Here is a 23113-nt window from a genome sequence, read left to right on the forward strand (position 1 = left end):
TCATCCAAGCCAGTCTTCAGTCTGTCTTCATCTTTGTCTTCAGTCTCAGCCTCAGTCTTCATCTCGTCCTCATTTTCAACCTCAGCCACAATCTTCAGCCCGTTTTGTATTTAGCCTCAGTCTTGCCTAGTCCTTCAGCCTCATCTGGTCTCCAGCTTCGCCTGCTCTTCAGATCTAACCATTGTTATAGATTCCTGGACCTTATCATAGTCTGGCCCATGAAAAGACTTGTTTGCCCACGACAGCATACATTTTTACTGGAGGGGTGTACAGGCCTCAGTCTCAAATGAAAGAACTAGACAGAGATCTGATCAAAGACATTAAAAAGGTGGGAAAGAAGGGGGAAGTGTTGATTGTTGGTGACTTTAATCTGCTGGACGTGGACTGGAGAATCCCTTCTGCAGAGTCTAACAGAAGTAGAGAGATAGTGGATGCCCTGCAAGGGGCTCTGTTCAAACAAATGGTAATGGAACCCATGAGGGAGGGAGTTATACTTGACCTAGTGCTCACTAATAAGGGCTGAATAACACAGTCTGGGTAAAACAAATAAACATGGGTGTAGCTTGCTTATTGCGGCGGTTACTACCCCTACTACCCCTAACTAATCAAGCTTGATATTTCACTTGGTTGCAGCTCCATCACTGCTCTCTACATTAATGGTGGGGGTGGAAGGGAAATAGAACCAAAGAGCTAAGAGAAACAGATAAGTATGAGAAAAAAATGTGAAGCTTGCTGGGCAGACTGGATGGGCCGTTTGGTCTTCTTCTGCCGTCATTTCTATGTTTCTATGTTTCTATAATGGGGATAATGTCTTAGTCTATGTGCCTATTTGTAAACTGTTGCGATGGTATATAACTTAGCGACAGTATAGAAATGTTTTTAAATAAATAAAATAAATAATGTCCAGGTGGGTGCCCACCTCAGCACCAGTGATCATCAAACAGTATGGTTTGATATTGCAAATAGGATCTGGAGAAGTCACACAAAGACCCGAGTTTTGAACTTCAAAAAACAGACTTTGTAGAAATGGGTAAATATCTGGAAGAAGAACTTGAAGCCTGGGAGAAAATAGGAGAGGTCGAACAACAGTGGGCTAAACTAAAAGGAGCAATTATAAAAGCAACAAATCTATATGTTAGAAAAGTAAACAAAAGAAAGAAAAATAAGAAACCAATCTGATTCATAAAGGAGGTGGCTGATGTAATAAAAGCAAAAGAAGCAGGCATAACTTTCGCGATAAAGGTAGGGGAGGAATTAGTTAGGGCCGGGGGGCGGGTTAGTTAGGGGAAGGGTGTGGGGAGGTGTGGGGGGGTGGAAGGAAAGTTCCCTCCGAGGCCGCTCTGATTTCGGATCAGCATGGATTCACCAATGGAAGGACCTGTCAGACGAATCTAATTGATTTCTTTGATTGGGTGACTAGAGAACTGGATCAGGGAAGAGCGCTCAATGTAATTTATTTGATTTTAGTAAAGCCTTTGATACGGTTCCACATAGAAGACTCATCAACAAAATGAGAAGCTTGCACGTGAGCTCCAAGGTGATGGTGTAGATTACAAACTGGTTGATGGATAGAAGACAACAGGTGATGGTAAATGGAACCTACTTTGAAGAGAGAATGGTGTTAAGCGGATAGAAGGTAAAGTTTGTCTATTTGTAGATGATACTAGGATCTGTAACAGAGTGGACACACTGGAAGGAGTAGAGAGAATGAGACTGGATTTAAGGAAGCTGGAAGAGTGGTCGAATATATGATGCCTGGAATGCCCTTCCGGAGGAAGTGGTGAAGACCAAAACCATGGATCCATAAAGGCTAGAGGATGGGAATGAAGAAAAGAGTCATAGAGGTGGATTACTGGAGTGGAGGCTACTACCTGGTGATTACTACCCTTTCTCAATAAGCCTTCGCAAGGTTAATGCAACTCCAACATTGCTCTCTGCTTCAACAGCAAGGGGAAATGTGGAAAAGAGGATTTGCATTCAGTCAACAACCAACAAGGACTGAACCACAATCTGGATAAACAAATAAGCATGGGGGTAGCTTGCTTATTACAGTGGTTACTGCCCTAAACCAATTAAGCCTGATACATCACTTTGAATGCATATACAGCGTTGCTCACTTCTTCAACGGCAGTGGGAAATGTGGAAAACAGGATTTACATTCAGACAACATCCAACAAGGCAATGATCTGTGCAGTCTGGGTAAACAAGCATCGGGGTAACTTGCTTGATGCGGCGGTTACCACCCTTAACCATTAAGCCTTATGCTGACCTTTGATGCAACTCCAACATTACTCTCTGCATGGATGGCAGGAAACTTGAATCAAACAGTTATCAACAAGGGCCCTGAAATTGGTGGTTGGTGAAACACATAAGTATGGGAAAATAAGTGTGGGAGCTTGCTGGGCAGACTGGATGGGCCGATTGGTCTTTTTCTGCCGTCATTTCTATGTTTCTATGTAAGAAGTGCAGAGTCATGCATCTGGGGTGTGGTAATCCGAAAGAACTGTATGTGTTGGGGGGTGAAGGACTGATGTGTACAGAGCAGGAGAAAGAACTTGAGGTGATAGTGTCTAATGACCTGAAGTCGATGGAGCAATGTGACACGGCGATAGCTAAAGCCAGAAGAATGCTAGGCTGCATAGAGAAAGGAATATCTAGTAAGAAAAGGGAAGTGATAATCACCTTGTACAGGTCTTTGGCTGGGCCTCACCTGGAATACTGTGTTCAGTTCTGGAGACCGTATCTCAAAAGGGACAGAGACAGGATGGAGGCGGTCCAGAGAAGGGCGACCAAAATGGTAGTTGGTCTCCATCGAATGACTTATGAAGAGAGATTGAAGAACCTGAATATGTATACCCTGGAGGAGAGGAGGAATGGGGTGATATGATACAGACTTTCTTGAAAGGTTTTAATGATCCATGGTCAACAACAAACCTTTTCCATTGGTAAGAATTTAGTAGAACTAGGGGTCATGATTTCAAACTCCAGGGAGGAAGACTTAGAACCAATGTCAGGAAATATTTCTTCACTGAGAAGGGTTGTGGATCCCTGGAATGCCCTTCCGGAGGAAGTGGTGAAGACTAAAACTGTGAAGTATTTCAAAGGGGAATGGGATAAACACTGTGGATCCCTAAAGGCTAGAGGATGGGAATGAATAAAAAATATTGGCGGTAACCTGCATGGAGCAGTACTTACTACCCTTAACAGAATCATGGGGGTAACCTGCACGAAGTGGCAGTTATACCCGTAAAAGAAACGTGGGGGTAAGCTACACGGAGCGGCATTTGCTGCCTTGGGAAGCTTGCTGTGCAGACTGGATGGACCATTTTGGCCTTTTTCTGCCGTCATTACTATGTTCCTATGTAAACCTTGAGGCTCAGCCCTCAGGGTTGCATCAATTGTGCCTCTGCAAGAGAAGCTCACGCTCATGTTGCTCACAACAGAATACTGAAACGCGTCTCCACAACAGGCCATTGCTGCTTTGGCCACCCAAATGTAGGAGCACAAGACAACTGCATGGTCTCCTCAATATGTTCATGCAAGAGGCCCAGCAGCAGCTTGATCAACTAAATGGTTTTCTACTGATCTTTTCTCAGCGTTTGGACACATTACAAACTCAACTTCCAGGACCAGCCTCTGAGCCAATTCTGGTGAATCCCACAACGGTACCCATTTCGACCGGGGAGCCCATGTTACAGCTCCCACCACCTCCAAGGTACAGTGGTGGCCCTAAGGGGTGCAGAGGGTTCTTCAACATTTACAAGATGCATTTTGAGCTACAGCCTGCGCATTTTTTTCTGATCGTATTGAAATTACGTATATCTTTTCCCTGTTGGACGGTCCTGCTCTTGCCTGGGCTTCTCCCTTGTGGGAACAGGATGACTTTCTTCTCAGGAATTTGGATAACTTAATACAATAATTTTGTCTGATTTTTGACTAACCCAGGTGTGTCTCATCCACAGCCACAGAACTTCTTCACATTCTCCAAGGCACTTGCACTGTTAGCGAGTATGCGGTGGAATTTCGTACTCTAGCTTTTGAGTTTGGCTGGCGCGAAGACCACCAAATCGCCATTTTTTGGGAAAGACTATTGGGAAAAATAAAGCACAAATTGGCAGCTCGGGACCTTCCGCTGTCCCTAGAAGTACTTATTGCTTTGGCCATTCAGATAGATTTGAGATTCCAGGATTAAGTTCGAGAGAGGAAGGACTCCCACAGAACCATTCCTATGGCTTCTAAGCCATTGAACACTTGAGTCCACCCCAGAACCTGTGAGGATGGCTTCCATCGAAGAACCCATACAATTGGGCAGCACACGACTCTCGCTGGATGAAAAACAGAGGCGAAGACAGTTTAAACGCCTCTGCCTTTATTGTGCAGCTCAAGGACATTTTGTTAGCTATTGTCCCAAGAAACTGGAAACCTCCATAAAGAGTTTAGTTAGGAGAACAATTTTCCACCATCTTGTTTTCTCCCCACAGTTAATGATACCAGTGTACCTCACCTTCGTTTTTTAATATGTCATGGCGGAAACCTCTGGAGCGGCCGCATGACGTCAGTACCTCCGGGTATTTAAACCTCCGCTCCGTTCGAATTCAACGAGTTAGCAAGGACTTTGATTTTGCTACTCTGACCACTTCTAAGCTGCTCGCTTGGATTCCTCACTAACCTCTGGGGTATCTCGCGCCTACGGAAGCTCTGGGTACCCGCTGCTCCGGGGCCTCTTGCTTCTACTCGTCCTCCGGGGTTAATCTGCCTAACCTTAAGGACACCCACTCCTCGGGGGTTCTGTCTGCTTTCTTTCAGGAACCCTTGGTGCTCCTAGGTACTTGCTCCTTGAGGGCCTATTCTGTCCAGGGTATCCTGCACCTCGGATCTCGGGTCACTCTCTTCATTCAACTACCGAAGGAAGTTATCAGCAGTGCTACTCTGTGAGTATCACTATGCTCCAGCTCTTCTCATTCCACCCTTCAGGTTCACAGCCTATCCCACGCTGTGAAATACTACAAGACCTTACTACATCTGGGTGAGACCATCACTACCGAGACTGTCTGTCTGAGCTACTGTGTTATCGCTGGATTACAGTACTGTCCATTCCTTGGGCAAGATTCAACGCATCAACAGCAGTATAATAAAGCTTTCTTTCCTCAATGTCTGCTTACTAGAGTCTAGCCTATCGTTGTGGTTCCCCATGGGGCCCCTCCCTGTGGGAGGAGTCATTGCCACTTTGACCAAGAGTCCACAATATGCCACAAACCCAACAGGTAGAGGCCACTGCCAAGATAACAGAGGCTGTCTTCATTCAACACGACTGCAAGAACTATTTTTCTCCCTTCAAAGGACCTTTGTCTGTAGAACAGGATAAGTCTCCGGAAGTTTCTTCTGTTCAACCCCAAAAACAGACCCCTTCATCATAATCTTGAAATCCCCGAGTTCCCCGATGATAAAGATCTACCTTTGACGTCTCCCAGAAGCTGAAGATTAGGCTTGGGGAGGGGGCTTAAAGGAGAGGGTACTATTACATTTACCACTCATATCCTGTGAATGGCTGCACTCACCTGAACCCCGCCAGTCAGATGCTGCAGCTGCTTACAGCAGGAAAATGCCACCACTCCTACCTCATTCTTAGGTGCACGTGCCAAATTATGAAGGACCTGTGGTGGGATCGATGTTCTCGGCACCTCCCTATGATGTCACACAGCCAGGTATTTAAAACCCAGCTGTGCAACTAGGAACCACCTCAGTATCAGGTCATTTTTGTTTGGTTACAGCCTGCCTTCGTCCTCGTCTTCAGCCTCAGCCACAGTCTTCAGCTTGTCCTCGTCTTCAGCCTCAGCCACAGTCTTGCCTGGTCATTCAGCCTCGTCTGGTCTCCAGTCTTCGCCTGCTCTTTGGATCTGACTATTGCTATAGACTCCTGAACCTTGTCTTGAACCTGCGCAAAAACTTGTTCGCCCACCGATGGCACAAACCTTGGGGCTCTGTCCTCAGGGTTGCGTCAGTTGTACCTCAGCAAGAAGAGCTCATGCTGATGTCACTCACAACAATCTTGCACTATTACCAGACACATTCACTTTATAAATTCTCTGTATTTCCCCATACACCTCCTGACAAAAACAATGTATCTTGCTACAAGAGTAGAAACTATGAATAAACGTTCTATTATCACTAACATAAGTACAAACGTCTGATTCCATAAATCCCATCCTATAAAACCTATTGTCCATATGGAAGATCTTCAATTGCATCTCTTTAAATATTCATATGCATTGAAATTGTATGTGCTTGTGTATAATAGTAGGTAATGTCCACTACCGTCATTTCAACTTGCAGGTTATCCATCCAATTATTACTTTGTGATTCTAAGACAATTTGATGCAGCTTCTTCCTAGGTTGTACCGCACTATAATAGTATTCTTATGTTTGCAGTATATTTATGAAAGCACTATAAGAATTCTCTCTCAGAACCTGTTTTGGAATATATTTCATACTATATTGTATTTTTAAATAAGCAAATAACTGATTATTATACAGATTAAACGTTCCTTTTAGATCAACTTAGACTAGGCATTACGGAAGTATCAGATATGATTGGCTGTTAATCTCCATCTGTTATTTGCAGAGCAAACAAGTTATCATTTTCAAAATTTCAAGCAAAGCAATTGAAATATAAATTACACAGAAAATAGCCTCAGTTTTTTCTTCAGCCCCTCCAAAAACACATCAGGGGCAAATGAATTAGTTAGTCACCATCTGGCTCTTGAAGTTGCTGGAGTTCTTCATTAATTACCCCAAATTTCATCTGGATCCATTACCTCATTTGGAGGTCATTATGGCTTTGCTAGATGTGACTCAGGCCATGGTCTATCTCCCCACAAATAATGCTGGTGGGAGAAAATTCAGCCTCGCCAGATATCAGTTTAGTCCATGTTGCGATTCTTGGTTATCTCCATAGTGCATGTGACTCCAGTCAAACACTTCCATATGAGGCAGACCCAATGGATTTTGAAGACTTCATGGAATCGAGCCACACAAAGATTTCAGGATCACATCTGTGTTGTAGAAGAACTCAATGGGCTTTGGAATCTCAACCAAATGAAGCCACAAAGAGACTTGAGGTTTGCATCTGTGTTAGGGAAGAGTTCAAAGATAATACCCTTCCAAGTTTTTCCTCAGTAAATTGTACTCACCTGAGATTCATCCAGCCTGATCTGGCAGACTCACTTGGAGGGGTTCTTTTAGGAAACATCTTTACACATAAATCTACTGGGGTTAAAGCTTATACATTTTTTATCTGGAAGCAGTCAGAGTGGAGAACTGAGCCATCAAAGAGTCACATGTGTCTCTCATGGAGAGCTATATACATGGTGAGATGCACAGTGACCTGGCAAACAGAGTAGGTCATCACCTGGACACCCCCGAGTGGTGCCTAGATTTATTGTGGCAAAATATCTTCCAGTAGGACACACCCAAGCAGTCTTTTCACAAAGACTGTGTTTCTGCTTCTATATGTCACCAAATGTCATGCCTGTTTCTTAAAGTATGAGGCCAGTATTCAAAAGATGGAGGAATAGCCTGGTTCACAGCAGGCTGTGAACCAGGTAAGCCAGGGTTTAAAGCTTGCTGACACTTCTTGCGATCTCGGGCAATTCACTTCACTTTCCATTGTCTCACGTATAATCTTAGAATGTAAGCCCTCTGAAGACAGGAAAATACCTGTGGTACTTGAATATAATCCACTTTGAAGTGGCTGACCAATCATGAAAGACAGAATATAAATTTAAAAATAAGATTTACCCAACTAAAATTTACCCAATTAAAAATATGGCCCCTTTAGCCAGCTAAATTTATACAGTTACAAATTTAGCCAGGTTAAAAAAAAAAAGGGGGGGGCCGAATTGGAGGCATCCCTGGTGCATTTGTTTTTAACCAGTTAGTGCAGTATTCAGTGCTAACTGGCTAAATATAGCTAGGTAAATCTGGCTGCACAAATAGCAAGCCGATATCTACCTGTTCAAATTTTGAACAAGTAGGTTTAGTCAGATATTCAACCATATAATTTACCTAGTGAATGCAGCTGAATATTCATTCAAAGATAACTGATTAAATGTATCCAGTTATAAGGTTTTTTAACATTGACCCCATACGTTCAGAAGCACTAGATTATGTGATTAGGCCACTCTCAGGACTAGGGTGTTTCAGGTCCAGAATGATCACTCACTTTTTGCATCAGTATCTGACAAGACTTACCTTAATACTAAAACACCCCGGTGCCAGGTAAAAGTAATAATGGATTTATTATTAGCTTATAGGAATAATTTACAAATAACACTAAATGGCTGAGAGCAGACAATAACAGCTACTCAATTATATACATATATTACTCCTTGGGGAATTCTATGCAAAAACTTTAAAATTCTGCTCACAAAAACTTTAAAATTCTGCAAACTTTATATTGGTCAAAATAATACAATTTACATGACTGTCTTTAAGTAATTACATTTTAAATTAATACAGAAAAAAGTTATTACTTAGAGATGCAGAATTTCCCTAGAAATTCACTGTAAGAGTGTCCCTTCCACTCGCTCTCCCTACTCCCCTGGCCACTTTGCCCTCTCAGGTCCCAACTCCTCCACCTGCCAGTATCTCTCCCTTCCACCTCTAGGCTTAACCGCTTCCACTCTATCACCAGTCCCAGAGTTTGACCCCGTTCTCCGTACTGCCCCTCACACAGGCTCCCTCTGTCCCTCCCTCTCTCACACACATGCTCCCTCTCTCTAGTACACATACACACACCATCGTACAGGCTCCTTCACTCTCTCGCACACACACATGCCCTCATACAGGGTCCCTCTCTCTTGCATACATGCCCACACAAGCTCCCTTTCTCTCTCACACATACATCCTCACATGGGCTACCTATGTTTCTCTCTCACACACCCCTTCACACAGACTCTCTTTCACACATGCACAAGCCCTTCACACAGTCTAGCAGCCTCACATATGCACGATCCCTTTTTCATACACACACACGGCCCAATCTGTCACACACATACACACTCCTTCACAATCTCCTCATACAGACTCCCTCTCTCTGGCACTCACACTCAAGCATTCCCCCCCCCTGCTCTCTCACCTCCCATGCTCTCTCACCCCCTCCTGCTTACCCCCTACTCTCTCTCTCTCACCATCCCCTCTCTCACACCCCTCTCCTCTCACACACACACATTCACTATCACCGGGGCCTTCATCTTTGCCGCAAGCGGAGCATACTTCGCAGCACATGGGGGCCTTCATCTTCGCCGTGAAAGGCGCGCCTTGGCCTTCATTTTCGCGTGCCCCATTCGTGGCATGCCAGGGTCTCTTCTGCCATTTTCTGTGCAGAAAATGGCAATTCTGCGCAGGGGGGAAATTCTGTGCAAATTCTGCGCTCCGCAGTAGCGCAGAATTCTCCCAAGACTAATATATACATATAAGGATTCAGAGCTTACATTTCTAGCCACAAGGGCTCAAGAGATCTGTTGGTGCTGCCATCTCTGAGGTCTATGTTTATGATCTCATCATTTTCAGTTTTGTCTGCTTTTATACTGTTTATGAGAAATCCTAACACTAGCAGATGCAGAAAGTGAGAATAAGCAAACTGCTTGAAGCAGGAGCGAAGGTTTTCTGGGGCCACGAGTTAAGCACATCAGACCTTTGTTCATGGGCACAGTCCTAATCAACAGCATCTGCATATGTGAGAGTCAACTCTCTGCTGCTCTAGATGTTAGCAAATAGGCCTGTTAAACTTTAAAGCAATTGTTTGGGGGATGTGCAAGCAACAAGTAATTACGCAAGCAGTGGAGTATATGCAAGCAGTAATTATGTGGGGGATTAGATGTTGGGGGCAGTTCTGTGTGCCTGCACAATGTAACTTAAGTTAACCGGTTCTGAATTGACCAGGGCGAAAATCAGTTTTCTATATTCTTATGACAATTCTGTCTGTGTTTGTGTCTGAGTTGATCAATAGTCAGATTCAAGCAAAATAATCCCATAACACAGGGTTTCGAAAATTACCTCAGCTGCTCATATGGGGAGAATGCTTTTTTTATTTTTAGCCAGAGGGCCCGGGAGCTGGGAGAGGAGCGGAGCATCTTCATCCCCAATCAGGAGCCTGGCTCAGGTGGCAGTAGAAGAGTCTTTGACCTACTTGGCACCCAAGCATTAGAGTGAGGTGCAGAGTGAGGTGGTAGAAGCATCTTGAAGAAGAGCAGAGAGTGAGGGGGAGGAGAGAAGCATGAGGGTAGGAGGGGAGAGAGAAAGAGTGACAGCTGCAGGGGGGGAGAGAGAGCAGCAGCTAAGAGGGGATTGGAGGAGAAAAGAAGACTGCTCCTGTGTGTGATTGGAGGAGAAAGGGGATGTGAAGAAGGAGAACAAGAGGGATACAGGAGGTTGGGGAAATCAGAATGAAGACATAGGTTGAATGGACTACACTGGAGAAGAATGAGAGGTTCTGCAGCAGCATTGGGGGTAATGCTGTGTACTTGTTAGGGATGAAATACACTCGCCATGCACTTGCCAACTCTCTCCTCCCCTCCAAAACAAATTGTCAGGACAAAAGTAGGGAGTACATAGCAAGTGCATTTTGACCCTAGCAATTGCCTAAAATTCACTGGAGAAATTATAGAATCCCTGCTCATGATATTTTCATCTGCATTTCTCTCATCATAATCATGCTACCTTCATCTAAACATTGGTCTGTTCTAATATGTCCTTTTAGATCCATTCCCACAGTTAGGATGTCACTTCCTTCTACTGTCTCTGCAATTTATTAGAACTCCTCTTTCTATTGGACACTGTATCCCATTTGTGAGGCATATGCATTAATCAAGCTCACTATATCAAACTTCAAAGCCAATCTTACTGTCATTATCCTGACATTTACTCTTTTTACTTCAGCCATTTATTTTTTCATTTCCTCACCCAGGTCATCCTACTTGACTTGGGAGGTTGTAAAAGTAAGTTTACATAGAAAAATTGTTGTATTAGCATAAACATGAAACTCATGAGGATAGTTTCTGTTGTCTAAATTTCAGCTTTAATTACTGTAACAGTTACTTTTTTCTCATAAACATGAAATATGAGTTAATGTTACAGCAACTAAGGTTGAAGCCTAGACAATTGGCACTACTGGTTTCACAATTAGACTGGATTCATTCAGGTTAGTAAAATATTTCTATTGAGTGGTATACTAGAAACACTGCAAAGTAGACAATCCTAATTTGGGTCCTAGGCCTCTTCTTGCATTTTCAGGCTGATGTGTATGGTGTCTGCAGACAGTTTGAGCCAAAGGTTCACTGCTAAAGATGACCTGATAGTTACCAGATTACTTAGTATTAGATTCAGCCCTATTGTAAGGTAAGATTGTGGGGCTGGAGTGAATTTTGATCCTATAACAAAGAAAGGGGACTAGAGAGAAAACAAAAAATACACAGTAAGAAGTAGACAAATTTGGGCCAGCCTTATAGTTCAGGTAGCAAATGTGGTATATTGCCATGCAGAAAACCTGGGTTTGTTCCCATAGAGGGCTTCTGTTCCTCGGGCCTGCTGGGTCTAAGGATGCCACATAGGCAGCATTCACATACCCGAGTGTAGGAGGCCCAGCCATCATATAACAGTGACACCTAGTGGCCAGACATAGGGTCCATGTCAACCAAGTTCTGGAGGGGAGCCATATTTGTGTCACTCTAATAGCTGGACTGAGTTGGGAGATGGATATAAAACTATTTGTGAATTAAAGTTCCTTGAACCATAGCCCATTAGAGGCTTGTTCCATTTGAGCTGGAAGCCCAAAGGAGCAGGAGAAAACTGCCAAGCCAAAAAATAAAAAATTTAGTAGGAAAATGTAGCTGCCAGCCCAATAGATAATTCTTGTCTCATTTTCATCATTCAGTATGTGTATTTTCTTTATCTCTTTTCCAGGTTTTATTTGTGGCTGGCTTGGCTTTTGTAATCGGTTTAGAAAGAACATTCAGATTCTTTTTCCAGAAACACAAAATGAAAGCTACAGGTTTCTTCCTTGGTGGTGTACTTGTAGTGCTTGTTGGATGGCCCTTAATAGGAATGGTCCTTGAAATTTATGGATTTTTCCTCCTTTTCAGGTAAGGCATAATAGTAAGTCAGATTTTTTCATCTTTATCATTGTTCAAGAGGAAACTGACTGTTAGGTCACCCAGCGTAACATTTACTGGCCAGCAGGCCATGGTAGTCATAAAATCATAAAGATTCTTTGATAACAAGCCACAGCAACACAGCCAGAGAAATGAGCCATGTGAATTCTGTCTTATGTTAACACAGAGGATCATTCTAGAGCTTTGTAAAAAAGATGTTTGGACATGTATGGTAGGATCCTATGCATCACCAGACCAGCAACGCTCAGTTTTACTTTTTTCCTTTCAAGTAAAGACTTTCCTTAGATCGCCTCATATCCAGTTTCACCTACTTAACCAGCATTTTGCCATTTTCTTTGCTTTTCAGTGCCCTTTTACTTCTTTTTCCCACAGTATGGAATTTGACGCTTAACTAAATTAATTTTGTTTTTGTTTTTTTACATGTCATTTTTTGCCAGGTTAAATCCTGTTTTGTTTTGGGGTTTGTTGGGGTTTTTTTCCACAAAACCACATACAAACTTTCCTTCCCTGAACATTTTTTTTTCCTTAAAATTTCTTCACCATTTGCTGTTGTCTCAACTGTTTTCATAGTCAACAAGCGGACATGCATTAGCCATAATGTGTATGTAATGTCATCCGGTGGCACCCACAAAAAAAAACAATTCTTAGAGCTCAGTAAAAACTTTACTGTGCATGTGCAGGAGTTCCACACATACATTGCTTTGTGAGCAACTCAGTCTTTGTTCGTCTAAGCTACCACACAGACATGTCCCAATCTCTCCAAATTTTTCAACCTAGTGCCTTGAAATATCTCTTTACTTGAATATTCTTTCTGCTGCTACCTCAGCAGCCTCTCAAAAGAACTTTTAAGTTCTTAAAAAAATTTTTAAAAAGGAAGATTTTGAGATGCACAGTAATGAGCAGATTCAAGGCCTGCATTTGTTGGCGCTGGATATCCATCATAGACACAAACTCCATCTGCTACCGCTGTTTGGGGATTGACCATGACTCTTCAAACTGCTATAACTGTGGTCAAATATCACCCAGGATGTAGCAGGACTGGAAAATACAGGCACTGAGAAAGCCAGTGAGTAAATCCCCAAACCTTGGCATGAAGCTGAGCAGCAAAGCTTGAGGCAGGCAGGTCAAGGAACAAGCTGAGGTCTGCAGGCAGGCAGGTGAAGGAACAAGCTGAGGTCAGTACCAGTTAGACCAGGGGTGGGCAATTCCGGTCCTCGAGGGCTGCAAACCGGTTGGGTTTTCAGGATATCCCTAATGAATATGCATGAAAAAGATTTACATATGACTGAAGCAGAGTGCATGCAAATCTCTCTCGTGCATATTCATTAGGGATATCCTGAAAACCCGACCGGTTTGCTGCCCTCGAGGACTGGAATTGCCCATCCCTGAGTTAGACAGTTCAGAGGTACTTCCTGGGGAAACGTACAGACGAACACAGGAACAAGACGAGCAGGAGCTAGGATGCAGGAACAGGACTGGATCAGAAGGATCCTGGAACGAGACTTGGAATAAGACAAGAGTAGGAACAAATTCAGAGGCAATCCAACATACAAGCCGACCCGATTGCCAAGGCAAGGAAGCACAGACAGGAACTTCCTTATATCGGGGAATCAATCAGGATGCGCCACAGAGCTAAGGCCCGCCCTTGGCCCTACAAGAGGCTGGGCAGTCCGCGCGCACGTAGGAACGTGGCCAACATCGCTGAGGACGCCGAGCCTCTGCGTGAGGCCTGGCGTGTAGCGGAAGGCCCGGCGACTGCCGCCGCAGGAAGCCAGGGCCTAGAGGAGCTGGCAACTATTGCTAGGGAGGCCGACCCGGGACCTGCCATGAAACCATGAAGGTGAGCAGGCCCATGTGCGGGACGGCCGCAGACGGGGCGCGTAACAGAGTGAGTAATGCAGGAAGATGTCTGTTCCTCAGAAGAACTGTTACCAGGGATTTCTCATCCCAAACTACAGAGATTGAAGCCTCACACCAAACAAGGAAAGAAGTTCTAGACCAAACATTGTCAACAGTCAAACCTGGGGTCAGATTTTTGACTGGTTCCAGAAGAGATAGCCAACCGTCTAGACTGTGTAGCAGATCATCTCCCTTTAGAATGAGGCTAAGGATTTTTACAAACTCTTGGCACTTTGTAACCTCAGACAGTTGGGTCTTCCAGATTGTCAAGAATTCTTACAAATCAGAAGAGACATATCCAGCTAATTATAGACCGATTTTCCCTATTGAATACTGATTATAAGATTTTTACCAAAATTCTGGCCACCAGACTCTCTCGAGTCTTGGGCCTGTTAATTAATACTGATCAATCTGGATTTATCAAACATCGTCTTATAGCCAATAATACCCACCTCTTTTTGCATATTCAAGAGACTCTTTTCTGCACCGACTCCGGTGGTTGCCATTTCCTTGGATGCAGAAAAGGCTTTCGACCGGGTTGAATGGCCCTTTCTGTTTGCTACCCTCCAGTGGTATGGTCTCGGTCCAAAATTTCTAACCTGGATACAATTTTTATATACCTGTCCCACAGCCTTTCTCTATATCAATCATCAGGCATCTCAATCCTTCTCACTACATAGGGGTACTCGTCAAGGCTGCCCTCTTTCCCTGCTTTTATTTAATCTGGCTTTGGAACCATTGCTTTCTGCTATAAGGCAAACTGCTTCAATTGCAGGTGTAAAAATTGGCTCTGAAACTTTTAAACTCTCCGCATATGCTGATGATGTCCTTTTGTTTTTACTGAACCCTCCAGAGACCTAATCACGGCCTACTCTTCTATTTCTGGTTACAAAATTAACTGGCATAAAACTGAACTCCTCCCCTTAAACTATTTAGCTTCTGCAATTGATCTCCCACAATACCCTATACAAAAAGTGGCGCATGGTTTGAAATATCTTGGGATTAAATTTTTCATGGAGCCCGCAGTAACGATAACCTATGGGGAATCCAGTATCTCGCAAAACTTGAGGGATATAATTTTAAAATGGTCGCACTTACATCTTACCTGGTGCGGTAGATTGGATACCATCAAAATGGTTCTTGCGCCTAAAATCACATACACTTTCTCCATGTTACCTATTTTTTTTTCTACTGATTTCTATAAACAAGTAGATTACTAGTTAAGTTTCTTTGGCAGAATAAAGCACCTCAAATTGCTCTTTCTAAACTGAAAGCTGCCAGAAATAGTGGAGGAGTTAATTTCCCTGATTTCTACGCTTACCATCAGGCTTTATTCAACAACCTCGGTGGGTATCAATAGAACGATCCCTTATAGCCCCTTTACCACAGTTTTGTTTTCCTGGTATGACCCTTCCATCACGGCTGACTGCTTAACCCCATTTTACGATGCCTTCACAGAATTGGACTCGCTTAAACCAGCTCACACTCACTCTTGGCGCACCTCTAATCTAGCCCCTATTTTGCGCAACCCTGGTACTCCAGTTACATTGTTAGTACTTTCTCCCTCACCGAATCAGTATCCAAGGTGAGGAACGATCCCCCTGATCATCATCAGCCCCCATCTTGGCCCTGTCGGCCTAACTTGGCCCTATGACTGGATCGTCCCACTGCTCTTCACCTGTAACTGATATTCCTTCGGGGGGAAGGAATATCCCCCCCCCTCCATTTCAATGTTGCAAGCTGTGTCTGGGCTTCTCCTCCATATTCTGCCTACCATCTGAGACTGACCTTCTAAACCCATTGAGCCCTTGATGCCGGATCCATCGGAGATAGACCAATCCCGCTCATAGTTGGCTCCTGCCTGGGACCATCCACGAAACTTCGGACTCAGCTCACCAACGACTCGTCTGCTCCACTGGATGATCTATTACTCACTCCAAGCCTTCCTGGTACTGTTGCCATTGTTTGCATTAACCTTCCGTCATTTGTGTATCTCCCTTCCCCGCTGTCCAAAATGATAACCTACACCATCCCCCGCATCCATTACGCCACCCATCGACGCCCCATACCCACCTCTTCCAACCCCCTTGCACACTGCAAATCCCTGATACCAATCTTGATTTCTCCGCTGACTCAGTTCCTTAGCCTCACCACCCTATCTATTGTTCTATTTAATTCTCAATCCCTAATGAAAAAAGCTCCCATCCTTAATGATCTCCTTCTAGACTGCAATCCAGAAATTTGTGCCATCACTGAATCCTGGCTTAAACATACAGATATAGTCCTCTTAAATCAACTCCCCACACAAACCTATGGCATCTTATCTATCCCCAGGCCCAATAATAGAGGTGATGGTCTCCTCCTAGCGGCCAAAAAACACCTCAAACTTAGACCACTAAACATCAATGCCCCTCCCAGATTTGAAATCGGCTTATTTAAATCCCAACAACTTCAAATATCCCTAATCTACCCCCCCCCCCCCCCCCCAGGCCTCCTCGAACACAACCCATCTCCCATCATTGAATTCATCTCTGACAACCTTAATATAGACATCCCTGCCATCATTCTAGGAGACTTCAATCTCCACGTGGACTCTACCCCCCTCACTTCCTCCTGTGAGACCCTCCTTAACTCCCTTAATGCCCTCGACTTCGGACAACTCATTACCTCCTCCACACACAAAGCTGGCCATACGCTCGACCTTATTTTTGTCAACTCCAGTATACACTCCCCAAATTCACCTACTTGTACGCCCGTACCTTGGTCAGACCACGCACTCATCAATGCATTCCTCTCCATAAAGCCCTCAACCACACACAACCCCACTCACAGTAATACCATATACTTTAGAAAACCCTGCTCTACAGAAGATTTGATCTCCTCCCTCTCCTACTCCTTGAACAATCTAGACCTTTCTAACCCAGATGCCACACTCTCCACCTGGAACAACATCACCAACAACATCGCTAATGAACTATGACCCCTCTCTAGTAGAAAGATACAACATTCACACAAATCTAAGAAACCCTGGTACACCACCAAATTAAAAAAAAACTTAAAAATGATCTCAGACTGAAAGAGAGAATCTGGCACAAAGACCCTACCCCCAAGCAATCAGCCATATACAAATCTGCCCTTCACACCTACAGACACGCTACCCTACAGACTAAACTTGACTACTACGCAGCCAAAATTCATGAATACCATTACAATGCCAAAGCCCTATTCTCGTATGTGGCAGACCTCACAAAATCAGCTCCCCCTCCCATCTCTGATGAGGAAGCTAAAAGCAAATGTGAAGAACTCGCACACTTTTTCAATAAAAAAAATTAGCAAACATATTGCTCCGTTTCCCCACTATTACCACTCACACAAACCCCCTCCCAAAAATCCCCAACGCTAAACTAGATTCACTCAACCTCATTTCATCCACTCAAATCGAATCAATACTAAACACCTCATTACGATGTCACCTCGACGCAATGTAAATTGTTTTTAAATTCTCGTTGCAATGTAAATTGTTTTGTTTTAAACTCTCAAAATACCTCATTACTATGTAAACCCATATTTATATTATTACACTATAAATGTTACTGTGAATTGCTATTACTCTATATCTTATAAATTGTTATAATATATACTCATCTCCTTTGTTGCTAGACAAGTTGCCATGTTACAATGTTACAATGTAAAATAAGGCAGACCCTGCCCTATTCACTGAGTTATATGTAAACCAATGTGATATCTCGATCGAATGTCAGTATATAAAAGCAAATAAATAAATAAACTAAAGAAAATTAAACCCGCAACTCACCCCTCTGACTCCATCCCCACTTAAACCCTCTTATCCATCCCCAAATCTATTGCCAAACCACTAGCCGACATTATTAATTTCTCCCTCTCCCTTGGCAAAGTCCCTGATTCCTTAAAGTTGGCCGTTGTCAAACCCCACTGATCCAGCCAACTATCATTCTATTTCCAACCTTCCCTTCGTAGCCAAAACCATGGAAAAGGTGGTTAACTCCCAGCTCTCTGACTACCTAGAAGAGCATAATATACTATACCCATTTCAATTCGGCTTCCGTAAGTTTTTCAATACAGAAACCCTCTTAATCTCCCTCTCCGACACCCTCCTTAAAGGTCTAGACCATGGGCAATTCTACATTCTTACCCTTCTCGATATTTCCTCAGCCTTTGATACTATAAGCCACAATATCCTCCTATCTCGCCTATCTGAAATTGGCATCAACGGCACAGCCCATCTCTGGTTTTAATCCTATTTGGAAAATAGAGAATATATAGTCAAAATTGGAAACTCTGAATCCTCACGCATCCAACTAACCCAAGGTGTCCCTCAAGGCTCCTCCCTATCCTCCACCCTCTTCAGTATATACCTGCTGCCCCTCTGCCAACTCCTTTCTGACCTGGGCCTCAAATACCTCATATATGCGGACGACGTCCAAATCCTCATCCCTATACAAGAATCCCTATCCAAATCCCTAAAGATCTGGGAAAACTGCCTTTCATCTATAAACACCCTCCTCACCAATCTCCACCTGGCCCTAAACACATCGAATACAGAGCTACTCATCATTTCTAATCACCATAACTTATTGCCATCCCACACTAACATCCCCACCCTCCCTGCGATCTCATTCCTGCCTTTTGTACGAGATCTTGGGGTCACCATTGACCATCAATTGAATCAATTCAACCTTAAAAGAATGTTTCTTTAAGCTCCATGTCCTTAAAAAACTTAAACCCCTACTCTATGCCCATGACTTCCGCACAGTCCTACAAGCGACCATCTGCTCCAAAATGGATTATTGTAATTCTTTATTCCTAGGCCTCCCATACTCTACCATCAAACCACTGCAAATGCTGCAGAATGCAGCGGCTAGAATTCTTACACCCGTAAATCTGACTACATCACCCCTGTCCTCAAAGAACTCCATTGGCTCCCTATATCCTCTCGCATTCTTTACAAAACACTCACCATTATCCACAAAACCCTACACAATCACAAAACACATTGGCTCGACGACTCCCTCCGCTTCCTCTCCTCCAACTGACTCACTAGAACAGCCTACAAAGGTACCCTATATACGCCCGCCCCAAAGATCACTCACCTCACTTCCACGAGAGAGCGAGCACTATCTGTTGCAGGCCTCACCCTTTGGAATTCCATGCCCTCTGAACTCCACTTAGAGCCTTGTACCCTAAAATTTAAGAAAAAACTAAAGACATAGCTCTTTAAACAGGCATACCCTGAATAGAGAACGCTTCTATACATTCCATCTTATTCTGTACATTGTGAAGCACTGTTCCCCCCCCTTAACCCTTAATTCTCCTCTCCTCCCCAGATATCACCCCTTACAATTTATCCCAGATGCTATATTATACAATGTACTTTACAGCTATCCCTAGATATCACAGCTTATCCCTGTTTACCCTTTACCCGTCCACTCTGACAGTAGACTCTCCCCTGCATCCTATATATTATCCCAAACAATTTAGCCTCTGTTATATTATATAATGCACGTTATAGTTCTTTTTACTGTTCAGCCTTTTAATGTACATTTCAGTTATTTTCTTCGATGTTATTTTATATAATGGTTCTTTTCAGTTCCCCTCACAAGTTAAATTTATTTTTCCAATTATCCTGTACATCTCTTCTTATGTACTTTGGTTTTTTTCTTCTACTTTTACTTTGTAACCCTTGTACATTAGTTTCCCCTCCTTTTTTGCTTTCCTCTTGCTCCCTGTTTTCCCCTCCTTGTTTTTTGTATTTCCATTAGTTCCTTGTAAACCAATATGATGTACACACAAATACCGGTATATAAAAGCTGTTAAATAAATAAATAACCCTCTAATTACAGTTGGGAACCATCGTCTCCACTGGCCCCTATGGCAGAGGAAGAATATTTGGCTCCTATCCTCTGGCATAACTGCCGGCCATTTTCTTTCCTTTAACCAGTTGAAAGATCGTTTTGATTTACCCACTACTCAATTTTATGCTTGGCTACAATTACGTACTGCTTTACAAGGTAATGCCTTATCCCAACTTTTTCTTGATAAGACCCCATACCTCTTAATGCTTTATCAAGAGTATGGGACTAAGGGTCATCTGGCCTCCCGACGTTACAAAATTATTAAAAGCTTCTCAGTGCGGCTCTCTATGAAGTATTTACATCCGGTATGATCTTTAGATATTGGTTTGGCACCTACACCTTCAATGTGGGAATATATATGGATGACTTCTGTCCACATCTCGCTCTCTTCCAGTTTGTGGCAGACTTCTTTTTTCATTACGCATAGGGCAATTTGGACCCCCCTGGAAGCTCCACAGGGCAGGACTTTTATCTTCCCACACTTGCTGGTCTTGCTCAGCTACCAGGGCCTCCTTGAACCAAATGCTTTTTTCTTGCCCTTATGTGAATAAATTTTGGCAACAGCTTTGGGCTACAGTCTCCCTAATTCTGAATCTGGATCAACCAATCACCTATTCACTGATTATATTAAAAGGAGCCTCTCCTTCTTTACAACTTCTGCTTCCCCATCGGAAATTGTTAGATTTTTTTCTTAACAAACGCCCTACATAATATAATGTCCAACTGGAAGCACAGCGAGTTGTTATCTGAACATTTATGGTGGAATACTGTTTGTTTATATTCTAAATATGAGAAGGCGATGGCGATTAAATTTGGCAGGCTTGCCAAATGGTCACAGGTGTGGAAGCCATTAGACACATACATAGATAGCTTCATTATAATTATCCTGCTATTACTGGCTGTGCTTGATCTCTCCGATATTGCGTTGCCCATATGTGCGTATCTCTTTCTTCCTTTCCTTTTTTTTTTCTTTCGCCCTTTTTCTAATTCTCCCCTCAGTCTTTCCTCTCCTCATTTTTCCTCTCCCTACTATATTTCATCATCTCATGTTCACATGCACTGTAATGACGGACCATATGCTATATATCACATGTTGGTTGATTGCTTACTTTGACCTGTTATTTCTTTCTGTAAGTTGTATAAAATCTTAATAAAAACATGTAAACTAAAAAAAAAAGAATTCTTACAAATCACAGGTTTGGAAACAACTCCAAACTGACCACCCAAAAGGACACCAGGACTCATTCAAGTTGAAAGGCCAGAGTGGTCAAATTTATACTACTGCAGGAGAAAACGGAGGGATTTTACTCCAGGTGCTTCCTGTTTTTCCCCAAATAAGGAAGGATTCAGACCCATACTAAATCTAAAAGATTTGAACATTTGCCTGATGAAGGAAATGTTCAAGGTGATTTCTTTAGCCACTGTACTCCCTCTGCTAATTCAGAGAGACTGGTTATATTCGAGGCCCACACCTACACAGAAGTACATCCAAATTGCAGGAAGTATCTAGTATTTGAAATACAGGTGCAACACCTCCAGTACCCCTTTCTTCCTTTTGGAATAGCCTCAACGCTATAGTTTTTCACAGTTTCTCACAATCAGTCTCTCTGTGCAGACTGGGGATGCATATGTTTCCCTACCCGAATAATTGGTTTATCAAAGAAACTTCTCAAACAGAATAAAACTGATCTGTGCAGTCTATCATTCAGGTGTTGTAGTCACAAGGGTTTTTACCATTTGGACCTTGATTAGAGTCCATAAGGATTCTGGCTAGATACAGTGTAACAGTATAAGAAAAAAGGGAAACACTAATCAAAAATAAAGAGTATTACCACTTCTTCCTTCAAAAATCTATTTAAAGAAGCGTTTGGGGATTCAGATACAGGAAAACAATCAAGCTGAAATGTCATACATTATCTGCGTTTATTTAAAGAAGCTCTTGATGACCTAGGCATAGGATCTTTAATTATCTGTTAACCAGCACACACTATTCTATAATATCTATAGTTAATACCATATTTTGCAGCAGATATTTGCACAGAATACAAAATGTGTTATTTTTCAGTTTTATTCTTATTTTTATTTCAATCTCTTTTTTCTTACCTTCGTAATATAATTTAATTAATTTAGTATAGTTAATTTTAATTACTTTGAGATGTTTATTAGAGGTAGGGTTTATTTGAATGAATTGTATTTTCTCTTTTTCATTACTATTGCTTTTCTTTCTTTTCTTTCTTCTATTTTATTTTTACTTTTATTTTATTTTTATTTTACTTTTATTTTACCTTATTTACTTAATTTAGTTATTATTTAATTTTATTTTTATTTTATTTTCTACTTTAGTATTTGCTTATTTTGTAAACCGTTTTGGTGAGCATTCTCGCTTTTGAAAGACGGTATAGAAATGTTTTTAAATAAATAAAAATAAACAATGAAATGTTGCATCGATTTCAGAACAATATATTTTTGAATTTTTATATAATTATGTATAAGGACTGAAGCTGCATCGGCAAGCCAGGCGAAGTACCTCGTACACCACAAGGTCTTCTGGTCTAATCATTCATCTGCGGTTTCATGATGTTTTAAGTCCTTAGAATTATCCAAAAAAGGAATTTTCACAATAAACTTTTCATAAACATTAAATGAATTCCACTTCACAATGTTGGCTCATTTCTCAAAATTGGCCCAACAGCGGCCGATGTTTTGCATTTAAAAAATGCTTCTTTAGGAGCCATAGTTAATATAGCAGAATTAAATGCCCTACTAGGTTCCGACTGGCTTCCAGACATGGACTGGCTTCTAGGCACGTGGTTTTCCTCAGACTTCCTTCTCTTCAAACCTTGCCTCACAGGAAGAGATGGAAGTACGAGAAAAACCACGTGCCTAGAAGCCAGTCCTTGTCTGGAAGCCAGTCAGAACCTAGTAGGGCATTTAATTCTGCTATATTTATCTTGTGCAGATAGATTTTCTGTTGCTATTAGAGGGTAGGAATAAGTGATTTGTTAATTCAGCATCTTGATTTTTTCTGTTAGTGATGTTGCATAATCATTGTATGAAGTTTTTGTAAAATTGATGTTCATTGTATGATATGAAGAAGGGTCTTTGAGACAGTTAAGAGTCTAATTAAATAGGTTTTGAGTTGAAAATTATTCC

General features: G+C 42.4%; 1 protein-coding gene across 2 annotated transcripts in view; it reads left to right on the plus strand.

Moving 5' to 3' along the window:
• Nucleotides 1-23113, plus strand: part of GOLT1B (golgi transport 1B) — a 129623-nt gene that overhangs the window by 74552 nt on the left and 31958 nt on the right. For both annotated transcript variants that reach the window (XM_029600185.1, XM_029600184.1), the window contains one exon: nucleotides 11962-12140. In XM_029600185.1, coding sequence (XP_029456045.1) covers nucleotides 11962-12140 — 179 coding nt within the window. The remainder of the gene's footprint in view (nucleotides 1-11961; nucleotides 12141-23113) is intronic.

Source organism: Rhinatrema bivittatum, chromosome 4 (genome assembly GCF_901001135.1).
Source record: "Rhinatrema bivittatum chromosome 4, aRhiBiv1.1, whole genome shotgun sequence".
NCBI lineage: Eukaryota > Metazoa > Chordata > Amphibia > Gymnophiona > Rhinatrematidae > Rhinatrema > Rhinatrema bivittatum.